This window comes from Hyaena hyaena, unplaced genomic scaffold, assembly GCF_003009895.1.
Source record: "Hyaena hyaena isolate Hyena2069 unplaced genomic scaffold, ASM300989v1 scaffold_0, whole genome shotgun sequence".
Classification (NCBI taxonomy): domain Eukaryota; kingdom Metazoa; phylum Chordata; class Mammalia; order Carnivora; family Hyaenidae; genus Hyaena; species Hyaena hyaena.
Window position 1 is genome coordinate 4,081,527 of NW_024080632.1, and position 13,428 is coordinate 4,094,954.

The window sequence follows — 13,428 nt, forward strand, 5'->3', positions numbered from 1 at the left end:
CTCAAACCATGAACCGCGAGATCATGACCCAAGCGAAAGTCGGACGCTTAACCGACTAAGCCAACCAGGCGCCCCACCTCAAACTTTCTTCTAAGAATTTAAATTGATCCAGGTGAGTGGAGTACTCACTAAACTGCTAAAGGGTCCTTGCCACGCCCAGGGCAGACATTAAGAGTGATCTCCTGTGGGTGATGTGGATGCAGGGTCTGAATGAAGTCAAGGCTCAGGCTGATGAATGGATTCCAGAGATCAGGAGCAAAGTCTAAGGCTGTCTAGGTCATTTTGGGGCTGCTGTCGACCCAGAGGCACTACCAGCCCCAGCCCTGCCCCCACAGCCGGCCCTGTGCCACGCCCCCTTCCGCCCAGGGTCTCCAGACTCCAGGCCATCAAGCTGGGAGACCAAGTGGCTAGTGACTAGTGATAAAACCCCTGCATCGCCCTGGGGAAGCCTGCTTGAGTGCAAAGAGTGACTTTCCCTCTCCCCGCCCAACATTACCAGCTCCAGGGGCCTCTCAGAGGAGGGGGTCTGCAGGCCTCAGCTGCCGGTGAGGACAGCTGGTTCCCTGGCCCCCAACCCCCCTCCCCTCCCACCCTGTGGCCCCGCGACTCAATTTCTGCCCAGCAGATCTCATGAAGTGGCCAGGCAGTCTGTAATAGAGTGGAGGAGAGCCTGGGCTTTGGAGCTAGAAGGGTGTAGAGCACCACCTCACCAGGCACACCGCCTTGTCTATTACACTTTGAGAGAACCACTTAGAACTTTGCATCTTCTTCAAAGAGGTACAGTTTAAGATTTAGTTAAGCTGAAAATAGACATTTTACAACCAAGTCCTAGGGGCTGAGGATAAGCAGTAGACTAAGGCCAAGGTCAGTCTCCTCAGAGACTTTTTTTTATTTTTAAATTTTTCTTTCTTTTTTTATATACCTATTTATGTAACCTCTAAGCCCAACGTGGGGCTGGAACCCAGGTCCCTGAGATCAAGAGTCCTATGTTCTACTGACTGAGCCAGCCAGGCACTCTAGGGACTTTTCCTTTATCTATCTATCTATCTATCTATCTATCTATCTATCTATCTATCTATCTATCTTTTTTAAAAAATATTTTTTATTTTTATTTATTTTTAGGAGAGAGAGGGACAGCGTGAGCAGGGGAGGGTCAGAGAGAGAGAGATACAGACCCCGAAATAGGCTCCAGGCTCTGAGCTGGCAGTCAGCACAGAGCCCGATGCGGGGCTCGAACCCACGAACCGCGAGATCATGACCTAAGCGAAAGTCGGACGCTTAACCAACTAAGCCACCCAGGCGTCCCTCTATCTATCTATCTTAACGTTTATTATTTTTGAGAGAGGGAGATGAAACAAGAGCATAAGCGGGGGAGGGGCAGAGAAAGGAGCCCAGAATCAAAAGCGGGCTCCTGGCTCTGAGCTGTCAGCACAAAGCAAACCCCATGCGGGCTTGAACTCACCAATGAACCTCAGAGATGGTGATGAGATTATGACCTGAGCCAAACTCAGAAGCTTAACCCACTGAGCCACCCAGAGGCCCCGGGCCTTTTCCTTTAAAAGAGAGAGTCAGACAATAGACTGTTCACACATGAGTATTTTATTGTAGTTATCACAAGTATTCTGAATGTTAAGAGCTTTGTGCTAGGGTAAGCTGGGCAAACTTACCTGACTCTCACTTTGCAAGGGGAGGTCTCAGAGATTTCTCTCTTGGGGTTGGGGTAAGAGCCAAGTGTCTATTCCATTCAAGAGCATCCTAGCCTCACCAGGGTGGAAGGCCTGCCTGTGCCATGAAGAGGTGCTATGGGAGAAGAGTAGGCTCTCCTATAAAGGCTGATCTGTGGAGGAACCTAGGAGGTACTCAGTAAGTAGTTGGTGAATTAATGAAGTGCATTTCAAGGAGGGGTAAAAAGCCACTGACTCCATTTGCAAAGGATGTTGTAATATGGCTTACGAGGACAGGAGAAAATCTCAGTACTGTTACTCCTAGATTTCTGGAAGGGTGAGGAATTCGGGGACTAAAGGAGGCACAGTGGGGGTGCTGGACTTCCATTAGACAGGTACTTTTTCTTTTTTTTAAGTAGGCTCCACACCCAACGTAGGACTTCAGCTCACCACCCCAAGATCAAGAGTTACATGCTCTCCTCACTGAGTCAGCCTGGTGCGCTTTGACATGTGCTTTCAGTGTAGGTGCTGGCGCTGTGCTTGGCAGGAGACACATCCATGAGGGAGGCAGCCAGGGTCCCTACACCCCTAGGCCTCCCAGTCTGCTGACGGCATAGGCAACACTAAGATCAGGTGATGAGAATTATGAGGGGGGCAGGAGAGAGAAGATATCAAAGGTGGTTCCAAGAAGATAAGTACGGGCTACGGAGAGGATGGCTGGCAGGAGAGGCTGCTCCTGGCGCAGGGGTCAGCAAATGCAAAGGTCTGGAGGAGAGAAAGCAGGTTTATTCAAAGAACTCAAAACAGTTGAGCGCGTTCAGACTTTGAAGGCCTGCTGGGGAAAGAAGGTCGACTTAATTTTAACGAAGACATGACATGACCACCCTGTTGTAGAACACTCGTTCATTTAATCCTATAACTCTTATTTGTTTGATATTATGACCCCCATTTTACAGATGTGATAACTGAGGCTTAGTCTGGGCATCTTGTCCGAGGTCATATTGCTCACCTGATTTGGGAATTTAGAATGTCCCTTTATGTAAATGCTTTTATTCTTCGCAGTTCCTTTTTACCTGAGGTAATGCATGTATGTAAAAGCTTTTTTTGGGTAACAGACCCATGTCCACATAAGGCATTATTATTCCTCTTGCAGGGCTTTTGGCTCTATCCAGTTCAGCCTGCAGCATTCAGGGAGCCCAGGAAGGGGCAGTAATGAAAGCCAGAAGGTCCAATGGCCTCTCTTAAAATTCCCCAGCCTCTATTCTGGTTCCCTCTCTGGGGGCACCTCCAGATATTATCTTCTGCTAAATAGAGAGTTTGATTCTCAGAAGTTCCAAGACGTGGGAGGTTAAAAAAAAAAAATCGGCAGCATCAACAACTACAAAAACCCCTGCAGCAGCCTGCGCACAAAGAGTTTGAGTTCTGAACAAAGGACAGGGTGAGACCCGAAAGTAAATGCTGACACATCCTCTCTCCAGCTGTGAACTGGGGGGTCTGAGGGCTGCTGCAAAGGTCATCGGTCTCTACATCTTTGGGGCAGGAAATGCAATTCAATCCTCTCAGTGACTGATTGCTCTGCAAGATTAATGGAATTGGCTCCAACACTGTTCTGACAGCACAAAAAGTGAATCGGACTTCTCCCCTCCCCTCCCCTCTCACTAAGCAAGGTCAGCTGATTCCTCATTTTAAAGGTTCAAAACTTTTCTCCAGGAAATTTGTCCCGGGGTGTTCCTTTGTGGGGCGGAACTCTACCTGCTGGGGTGAAATCCACAACGACACTTGAAGGTCTGGGGGATCTTTTTAGGCTTTTCATCTGTCCCCATTTAATCTTTCAAAATAAAATTGATGTTAAGGGCAAGATCGTTCCTGAAATGGTTAACTGCCAGCCCTGCAGTCCGGCCCCCAGGGATTGACAACCAATGATAATTTAGCATGATGAAGTAATGCTTGGACTTTGATTTCCATTGGTTAATACACTTGTCCATCAATCCAAAGATGCAAGTTTTGAAAGTCTCTTTGAACTTTTAGGACTCGCCTCCTGGAGTTAACCCCTTAATTAACTCACCTGTTATTTCCAAGTTGTAGAACTCTCGACACAGTCTTCCCCAAATGCCCAAAGCCTGACACTCAGGCTGTTTGTAAGCTGCTCTTTCTAAGTGATACTTCAATCGACATGGGACTGGTGGGGGAAAAAAAAGAAAAAAAAGGAAAAAATGTCTTTGGGAATTCCAATCACTTGAACAGAGAAAGCATGGTATGCTCTTCCCCAAAGTATTTATTAAATTGCAAAAGTAATACAAAATATGACAAAAACCTAGGACTTGGCAAAGCTAGGAAGTGGATACACAAGTCCTTGTTATATTTGGTATATTTACTTTCTACGCCTTTATGTTTGAAATATTTGATAAATATAAAAGGGCAAATAATATATGATGGTCTCTATATAACTCCCTCAACGTTTTCTCCCTCCTCAGAAGTGATCAAACTTAATGGCTTGCTGCTCCATGCAAGCTCTTCCTTCTTCTTTTTTAACTTAAATGGGATCATAGCATATATGATATCCTGATTTAAAAAAAATTTTTTTTAATGTTTTATTTATTTCTGAGAGATAGAGAGAGAGAGAGAGCGTGAGCAGGGGAGGGTCAGAGAGAGAGGGAGACACAGAATCTGAAACAGGCTCCAGGCTCTGAGCTAGCTGTCAGCACAGAGCCCGACGTGGGGCTCGAACCCACGAACCATGAAATCATGACCTGAGCTGAAGTCGTACGCTTAACCGACTGAGCCACCCAGGTGCACCGATATCCTGATTTTTTTTTGTTTCTTAACCAATCTTGAACATTTTCTGAATCATGACATTCAGACTTACCTCATCCTTCCATAATATTTTAGAATGATGCAGTTCTACAGATAATATATGGAAAGATCTCCAAGATAATATTAAGTGCAAAATGGAAGAAAGAGGACAATGGGTAATATTTACGTGAAATAATAATAATAGAAAATATATATAGAAGTGTGTAAATGTATAAACTATTTCTGATAGGACACACAAGAGACATGCTAGCAAGTTTTCTGGGGATGGGAGTGTGGACAGGAGAAACTAGGGGGGAATGTGTGGGGACGGGGGAGAAAGAACTAAAGCCATTTTTTAAAAAAGATTTTATTTTTAAGTAACCTCTACACCCAACATGGGGCTCGAATTCATAACCCTGGGATCAAGAGTCGCATGTTCTACCCACACAGCCAGCCAGATGCTCTTAGACTTGAAGCAATTTTAAAACAATTCTTATTTATTTTTTATTAAAAATTGTTTTGAATGTTTATTTTTGAGAGAAAGAGAAAGAAACAGTGTGAGAGTGTGAGGGGCAGAGACAGAGGGAGACACAGAATCTGAAGCAGACTCCAGGCTCTGAGCTGTTGGCTCAGAGCCTGATGCAGGGCTTGAACCCACAAACTGCAAGACCCTGACCTGAGCTGAATTCAGATGCTTAACCAAGTGAGCCACCCAGGCTCCCCAAGACAATTTTTAGATTGTGGAATACTTCATAAGTACAATTTTATTTGTAAAATTTTAAAGAATTACACTCAGGTGCCCACCATCCAGATTAAGAAACAGAAAATCACCAGCACTTCTCCCTGTTCAGAGTTGAGTCTCTTCCTGCATTTTGTGTTAATCATTCGCTTTTATTTATACCTTACTGCTTATGAGTATATACCTAAACAATACTTATTTGAACTTTATTGTCTTTAAAAAATTTTTTTTAACGTTTTATTTATTTCTGAGAGACAGAGACAGCGTGAGCAGGGGAGGGTCAGAGAGAGAGGGAGTCACAGACTGAAACAGGCTCCAGGCTCTGAGCTGGCTGTCAGCACAGAGCCCGACGCAGGGCTTGAACCCACGAACCCTGAGATCATGACCCGAGTGGAAGTTGGATGCTTAACCGATTGAACCACCCAGGTGCCCTCCCCCCATTTTTACATTTTATTTATTTCCGAATAAAATCCTGTATATACGAAAGAATAAACGCAGATATAGGTTTGTCCCCTTTGGTTGATGTAAGTGGTCAGCACAATTTTAGTCTAACTATTCCACACCTTTTCTGTTTTGTGTTCAGGATGTCATGAAATCCTCCTACATCAGTATATGTAGAACTACTTTGTTCTTTGTGTTTTGATAACGTTTCATTGCACAAATGGTCCAAGAATTATTTAATCAGCTCCCTAACTTTTAGATCATACTCAGCCTTTTTCTTTTTTAATTTTTTTAATGTTTATTTTTGAGAGAGAGACAGAGACAGAGAGATAGAGAGCACAAGTGGACGAGGGGCAGAGAGAGAGGGAGACACAGAATCTCAAGCAGGCTCCAGGCTCTGAGCTGTCAGTAGAGAGCCGGACTCTGGGCTCAAACTCAGGAGCTGTGGGATCATGACCTGAGCAGAAGTTGGATGCTTAACCTACTGAGCCACCCAGGCGCCCCCATATTCAGTCTTTTTCTGTTGCAAACAGGGCTACAATGGATTGCATCTTTGTGTTTGTTTGTATCAGCATGATATATATCAGGAAGTGGTTACCCATTTCTAAGGCTTCCTGCCCCATCACCAATTACCTGTCCTTGAGAAGTTTATTTGTCAGATCTGGGCAGGTGGGATCAATCTTCTACCCAACTGGCATCCCCAGGTGCCTACAGTGGCTTGCTCCTGGCAGGTACCCAGAGTGAGTGGTTGAAGGGCTAACACTCCATTTACATTGTACCAGATGGCCCCTTCTAGGAAACCTTTGCAGACATACCTTGTCCCCTTCCTCCACCTCATCATTCCAATGCCTCATTTTCTCAGGGTCCCTTCGTTCATTCCACAAATATCTCCAGAAGGTTGATTATGGAGACCTGGTGCCAAATCAGACTGTGAGGTATATATGGCTTGGTAGGTGAGTTAAGACAAATTCTGTAAAACACTGTAAGGTTGCACAATCCCATAACAGTAGACACTAGCTACATACAGCTATTTACATCTTAATTAAAGTTAAAAAGATTTGACATTCACTGCCTCAATCTCACTACTCACATTTCAAGTGCTCAATAGCCACATGTGGTTAGAGGCTGCTGTATTGGACAGCACAGACATAGAATATTTCAATGACCATGTCCTAGGGGACAGCGCTACTGGGAGATACAGTGAACGGTAAAGGCTGTGAGCCCTGGATTCCTACAAGCCCTGGGTGCCAATCTTGTCTCTGCTATTTTACAGCTGTAAAATTTGGGCAAGTAACGAAATAAAGGTGGGGAATTCTAGACCCTCGCTCATTAGGGTTTAGATGAGGATTCAAAGAAATAGCAACTGTGAGTAGCTTTGCTTAAAGACATAGTAAGCACTCAAAAATCAGGAGTTCTTATACAATTATGTATGAGTATGAAAACAGCTTCAGTTTCTAACAGTTTGAAAGTCTTGGGATTCTAGATTCTGGGGATTCCTAATTCCCTTTAGAGTCATCTGTCCACTCCGTGTGCAGCCTGGAGTAGGTGTACAATCAGAGCTGGTTCTTCTATATTCCCTCTGTCTTGAAGCACAGAGCTGCTCAATCAACCTTTGATAAATGAAGAAATGAATGAATGAGGGCAACAGAGCCAGGATTTGACTGGGTCTTTTGTAAGAATGAGAAGGAGGGTCCGGGAAGTCATTATCACTAAGTTTCAAATGCAACTGGCCTGGTCTTTTTTTTCCTGCAGGAAAAAGTACTTCTCTTGGAGAAGAACCTTAATCTTCCCTTCCCTCTCTCACCTACTGCTGGCTCCTCTGGGACAATTAGCCAACACCAGGAGCTCAAGGGTCTTGGCCCTTCCCCCTTTGGCCCAAAATAACCTCCTCCCCCACTTTGAGCAAATGCCTGGAATTCTTTCAAGGGGAGGACAAAGCCTTTCATCTGCCAATTACTGATAAAGGGAAAATGCAAATATGCTGGGGAAGGTGATCCATCAAGGACCCAACATTTATTGAGTGACCACTTAGGACCAGGCAGCAGGGTAGGCTTTCTGGGGGAGTCCAAGGGGGAACAAACCCCTGGCTGGCCCATTCTTCTTTCTGGTCTGTAGTTTCCTCATGGTTTGTAAAGGGAAGGGATTAAATTAGGTGACTACTCAACCCCTTTCCACTCTGACAGGCCAGGAACTCCCCATTGGGGTGATATATGGACTTAACTGTTTTTGCACCGAGGTGCCTGCCATCGGATCTTTTCCTGACACCAGCCTTTGGGGACACCATGAGGCCACATGGGGAGAGAGAGAAGGGTATCTGGGAGGAAAAGAGAGTTAGGATCAAGCATTCTATTTCGTTTTTACCTTATTGCACTTAACTTCCTTTTCTTGACCCTCCTTTGAACATGTTCATTTAATTATGTGGGAGCAGGGAAGGTAGTCAATATCTAAAAAAGCATGGGAGGGCGGAACCAGGCTCCAGTTTGAGCCCCGCTAACTATACTTACAAGTTTGTGAACTTGGGTGAGTGGTTTTGCCTTTCTGAGACTCAGTTTCCTCTTTGTAATGTGAGGAGTAATAAGACTATTACCCTGCAAGGGGTCTTGTGTGAGAGGGAGGCAGATAAATTGGTTCCTGGTTCTTGACAGGGGTTGAAAGCTAAACCCTTCTCACTCACACTGAGCTAAACTGGGCGATTTCAGTTTGGAAACTAATTCTGATATTTGCCATCTAGCGGACTGGGCTTCAAACAAACTTCAAAGAGCAGTTTTTGGGAGTGGATTAGAAAAGAATACAGAAAGCTAGGACAGGAAACTTTAAGGTGAGTGAGGGGGAAGCTGTCTCTTAGGGTGACCAAGCCAGGGCTGATAGTTCACATCTGATCTCTGATGGGGAAGCCACTTCCTCTCCACACCTCTCTGTGTGAATGGAGTGTTGACTGACTAGGTACCCTATGAGGGCAGAGGAATCATCCAGATTGATAATTTCTCTGAGCCTCAGTTTCTCAAAATTACCTGCTCCAGCTATCCTAAAGGGCTAATGGCAGAAATAAAAATATGGGAGTGGTTTTTTTTTTTTTTTTTTTTTTTGGCAAAACCTGCTCTGAGTATCTGTAATGTTCCTTTATTGTAGCCCTGGTGCCATGTGGTCATCTCCTCCTGATCGTTACCCCAAAGATCGGGCCTAGTTGGGCTACAGCAATGTGTACAGCCAGCTTTTCTCATCATCAAAGGCTACCTGACTGTTGTTCATAATGGAATTACAGGACAGCATATTTAGGATTCCAGATTTGGGGGTGGTGGCCATGGCCAACCAGGTATATTGACAGAAAGCAGGAGAGTGCCAATACCTCTGCCAAAAATTCCTAAAGGATTAATCAAGGGGCACCCAAAGTTCCCCGCGTCCCACCCCAGAGCGCTTTGCACCTTTCCACCGACTTTTCTCTTATAAACGGCCAATGAGGGCTTACCCTTCGCCTGCTTGCCAGCTGCGTTAGGAGGCGCCAGATCCGATTCTCTCGGTATTTTACTCCTGAGCATCTATTTCCTTCTCTTGGCGAGCGCAGGGACCTTTAAAAACTGTCCAACTTGTGTTCCAGGGCTCGTCGCCTAGTAAAGGACTCCACAGACGCGGGCAGGATGAATGAATGAAAGGCAACGTCTTCCGGTCAGCTCGGGTCTGAAAAGGCTCTGGTCTGGCTGTATTTCCTGTACCTGCGTGTGTGTGGGTCCATATCTTTGAGTCCGGGAGTTTAAAAGTTATGCAGTCCGTACAGGTATGGAGCTGCGCTAATTTCTTCGTGAGCCCCCAAAATGCCTCCTCCATATGGCAGGTCCGCATGTGGGGGTCTGGAGAGGATCTCCACCTCCCCCCTTCCCCCCAAAACAAAACATGCAGCAGAAAAAACAATTATATATACAAAGCGCTTTGAATTTGGGTCAGCCACGTAGGTAGTGGGGTGGGGTGGATGAAGGAAGAGGAAGAGGGGTGGCCCGTGGGGGCCGTGAGCAATGGGGGCAGGGATTGAGGTGGGGGGTCGTTTTGGGGGGTGCCAGGCCTCGGGGGCTTTCTAGCCAGCAAGCCCGGCTTGCATTTCCGCGACTCCCGCTGAGGCCAGCCGTGCAAATCTGCACCTCCCTCCCCACCCCCTCCTCCTTCCCTCCCTCCCTGCCCCGCCATCTCCGGGATGCGCCCGCCGCCTGCAACTCAGCCCTCCAAAAGTCAGCTCTGCACACAACTCCCGGGCGGCGGCGGCGCCTGCGTGCAAGGCGCACTCGTGACCCAACAACAAAACAGCGATGCCAGGGCGCTAACGGCGCCCGGTGCCTCCCGGGCGCCCTCCCCGCCCTACACCTCCTCGGGCAGCCGCCCCCGCCCCCCCGATCCTGGGCCGAGTGCCCCCTCCACTAGCCCGGCCGCAGGCTCAGAGCGCGATCGGCAACAATGTTTACGTTCCGGGGATTATGACGTCGACGCCTCCCCCCCACAACTGCTGAAAATGGTTTCCTAGGACTTTGCAAACGGATCTGCTTAAGTGTTGGTGCAAAACTTTGTAGATCTCGGCTCTAGCTTGCTTTATTTATTTATTTTTTGGTTTGTTTTCTTTGGTCTTCCCTCCTTCCCCCCTCCGCCAAAATGCAGGGGGCAGGAGTGTTGACAATTAATTGGTGAACTCTCCTAAAAAAATGGAGGCAGAGAAAGACTCTGGAAGAAGATTGGTGTGTAGCTTTTTTTTTTTTTTCCCAAATCTGTATCTGGTAATGATAGATCTATTTTTTTTGTTGTTGTTGTTTCTTGCTGCCTTTTCTTTCCTTTTCTGTATTTTGCAAGAGGACCGGAAAAAATATAATAAATTGCATGCAAAAGGAAGCAAGCAGCTTACTCCTCCAGTCCCTTGTGAGGCTCAGAGTCTCAGACACTTAAGTGGGGAGGTGGTAGCGGGGAAAGGCGTGGAGAGGGGCTGAGCGGGCTCGGGGTTCTCCCGGAATCTGGGGGGCTGCAGGGCCCGGCGCTGGGCGGTCGAGGGAGGAGGCAGGGGATGCGGGGAGTGGTGGGGGAGTCTCCTTAGGAAGTGAGTGTGCGCGCGCGCTTGTGGGGAGATGAGGCAGCTGCTGGTGCGTTTTGGGGTCTACGATGGGAGCTTTGTGGCGGGCCGTCTGCCTCTCCCCCTCCCAAGCCGCGACCTCCCCCTCCACCTCTCCTTCTAGCATTGGCGGGCGGTCGGCGGGGGTGGCCGGGGTCTCAGCCCTTCCATTTCAGCTTTCCAGCTTCCCGAGTAGCTCGGGGGCGGCTCCAGTCTTAGAAATGCCGCCGGCCCCCGGTTCCGGCTTCCCGGCTCTGCCGCCGCGGCCGCCCGGGCTGCTGTTAGCGCCGAGCGGGGCGCTGCGGCGGCTCCTCCCGGGGCCTACAAATGCCCCGCCAGCCCGTGCGCGGAGCCCCCTTCGCGGGTTACATAACCAGGCTCCCGGCCGAGTGGACAAAACTCAACACCTATCGGGGGTGGGGGTGGGGGGCAAAGGAGAGCCCCCCAGATGTCCTCTCCATGGTCTCCGAAGATGCAGGAGGGGAGTGCCCTGTACAGGGCACAGCCGGACCCCGGGGGTGCGGGCCCCTCTCGTTATCCCGATTTTCAGCATCTTTGGCATTTGCGCAAAGTTGCTCGGGTAGCGGTGGTGGGGTGCGGGGGGCGCGCCACTCTTGCACCTGCTTGAGCAGGGCCTAGGGTAAGAGGCGACCCCCAGTTCCCCCAATAATGCCTCGGGCTCTCTGGTTTGGGTCCCCGCAGCGCCCGATTGACCGCCAGAGATACGACGAGAACGAGGACTTGTCGGACGTGGAGGAGATCGTCAGCGTCCGCGGCTTCAGCCTGGAGGAGAAGCTGCGCAGTCAGCTGTACCAGGGGGACTTCGTGCACGCCATGGAGGGCAAAGGTGAGGCGCCCCCTCCTCGGGCCGCCCTCCGCGCCGCGGGCCGAGCGCACGTGGGGAGGGAACTGCTGGTGGCTGGGTTCGTATTTCGCGCCCGCGTCCCCCATTCCAGGGGATCCGGTGACGAAACGAGGCCGAGCACTGGGGGGGGTGGGGTGGGGTGGCGAAGGAGGAGGGCAGGCGGGAACGGGGGCCGGGCGTGGGCCTAGACCCGGCCCGCGCCCACAGTCGGCCCCAGTGTGGGCAGAGCCAGGGGGCTGGCGGTCAGAGGGACCGGGGGACTGACGGGTGGACAGAGGGAGGGCGGGTGCGCGGCATTCGACCCCTCCCGGAGCTCGCTCAGCTCCTTGGAGCTGTGTGAGGTGCGGCTGCCGGTCTGGGAGAGGGGCTGAGGTGTCCCTGGGACATTGGGGTGAGGGCCCCCCTAGGCCCCGAAGCCTCTCAAACCCCGTCCCATTTCGGGCGCTGCCAGTTAGGAGCTGGTGCTGCGGATGCGCCGGTCACCGAATGATGCCTCCTCAGCAGCTGGGGTCTGCGGAGCTCCATTCCCTTCTGGTCTCTGCCAGATTGGAGCAGAGGCTGGGTGAGTTCAGAGCTGTTGGCTGGCGCCCCCAGTTACACTTGAGGCCTCTGACCCTTCAGCCTTGACAGGTTGAAGTGGGGACTGGGGTAAGAGAGTTTTACCCCCTCAAGCTTCAGGCTGAGATCCCTGACTGCCGTTCAGTCCCCGAGTTTGAATTTGGGGTAGCCCTCTGGGGAACCAAGTCCCTTCTCAGCCTGAGACCTTGAGAGTTCTGTCCCTTGTAGGCCCTGCCAGTCTAGAAGAGATGTTGGGAAAGCTTCTGGGGTTCTGGGGTGCGACCCCAGCCTGAGACCTTCAGGGCTCGAGTTCCTCCCTGGCCACAGTGTTAGGAAGGTGTCTGTGGTGCCTCGCCAGCACTGGGGCGGTGCTCTAGCATGGATCTGCGGCGTCCAGGGGTCCCTGGTGACCTCTGGCTCTGCCTGCGGGGTCAGGGCTTTGGAGATGCCCCTGCAACCTAGGTATTTCCCTATGCTCTCTGGGGTTTCTACGTTTGGGTTTTTCTTCTCAGATACTCAAGGTTTCCTTTATAATACACCGGTTCCATTTTGTTGCCCCCCCCCCCCAACCCCCTTGGAAAACCCTTCCATCCCTCAGTGAGCTGGTAACAGGGGAAGGGGCTCCCCCTCCAGGTTCTGGTTGAGTGGCTGGGGCTGTAGGTTAGCCCCCAGATGAAACAGTCCTGGCTTTGCATTTTTGAAGTTTCTCCTTTGTGCCCACTGCTTCCTGGGGCTCAGTGGTAGGGGGTAGTTGCTGGGGGAGGGAAGAAGAACTTTCTTCTAGCCTGCCAGGTCTTAAGAGCATCGCATATGGAGGCAGACAGTCTGGGGGAGGGGGGCAGAACTAGTTTCAACTACATTTTAAATTTCCTTAGCACAAATGGGATTTTAATTCCTCTCGTTTCCTTCCCATTTTGAGTTTGGTGGATCCTAGGAGAAAACAACACGCAAAATCTTCCTAGTCATTTATGAGGAATTCTCAGCCCAAGATCTGAGTGTTTTCTCAAGCTCTTTTGAGGAAGTTGAAGCTGAGGAGGGGGGTGGAGCTGGGTTTTGGGTGTGGGCGTGTGTAGGGGGTGGATTCCAGCTAGGGAGAGTCCTTAAATCTGCTGTCCAGGCTCTTTTCAAAGGAGAGGGTCTTTGCGTTTTGGTAGTTAATTCAGATCTGGCCCCAAAATTCGAGGGAGGAGCTGAGAAACAGAAGGAGCCCTTAGCCTGGATTCAAAGTAGAAGCTTTTTAAACTTCTCTGCCTTTAAATCCTTAGGAATCCCCATTCAGTGTGAGCCC

The 13,428-nt window shown here is 49.6% G+C and overlaps 1 protein-coding gene and 2 long non-coding RNA genes across 9 annotated transcripts in view; 1 reads left to right on the plus strand and 2 right to left on the minus strand.

Moving 5' to 3' along the window:
• Positions 1-1,618: 1,618 nt before the first annotated feature.
• Positions 1,619-6,547, minus strand: LOC120231932. The gene is made up of 3 exons (XR_005528460.1): positions 6,453-6,547; positions 3,730-3,843; positions 1,619-2,429 (listed from the first exon to the last, which is right to left on the minus strand). It is a non-coding gene; the product is annotated as an uncharacterized LOC120231932 (long non-coding RNA).
• A 537-nt stretch (positions 6,548-7,084) lies between these two features.
• On the minus strand, positions 7,085-9,259 carry LOC120231875. The gene is made up of 3 exons (XR_005528452.1): positions 9,104-9,259; positions 7,859-7,951; positions 7,085-7,247 (listed from the first exon to the last, which is right to left on the minus strand). It is a non-coding gene; the product is annotated as an uncharacterized LOC120231875 (long non-coding RNA).
• Positions 9,260-9,385: 126 nt separating this feature from the next.
• KDM2B (lysine demethylase 2B) overlaps positions 9,386-13,428 on the plus strand; it is a 125,427-nt gene continuing 121,384 nt past the window's right edge. For 4 of the 7 annotated variants that reach the window (XM_039231809.1, XM_039231684.1, XM_039231735.1 and 1 more), the window contains exons 1-2: positions 9,825-10,352; positions 11,420-11,564. In XM_039231809.1, coding sequence (XP_039087740.1) covers positions 10,320-10,352; positions 11,420-11,564 — 178 coding nt within the window. In that variant the 5' untranslated portion in view covers positions 9,825-10,319. Of the gene's footprint in view, positions 9,410-9,824; positions 10,353-10,721; positions 10,749-11,419; positions 11,565-13,428 lie in introns of those variants that run through there. The other 3 variants (XM_039231881.1, XM_039232014.1, XM_039231954.1) reach the window with 2 other exon arrangements.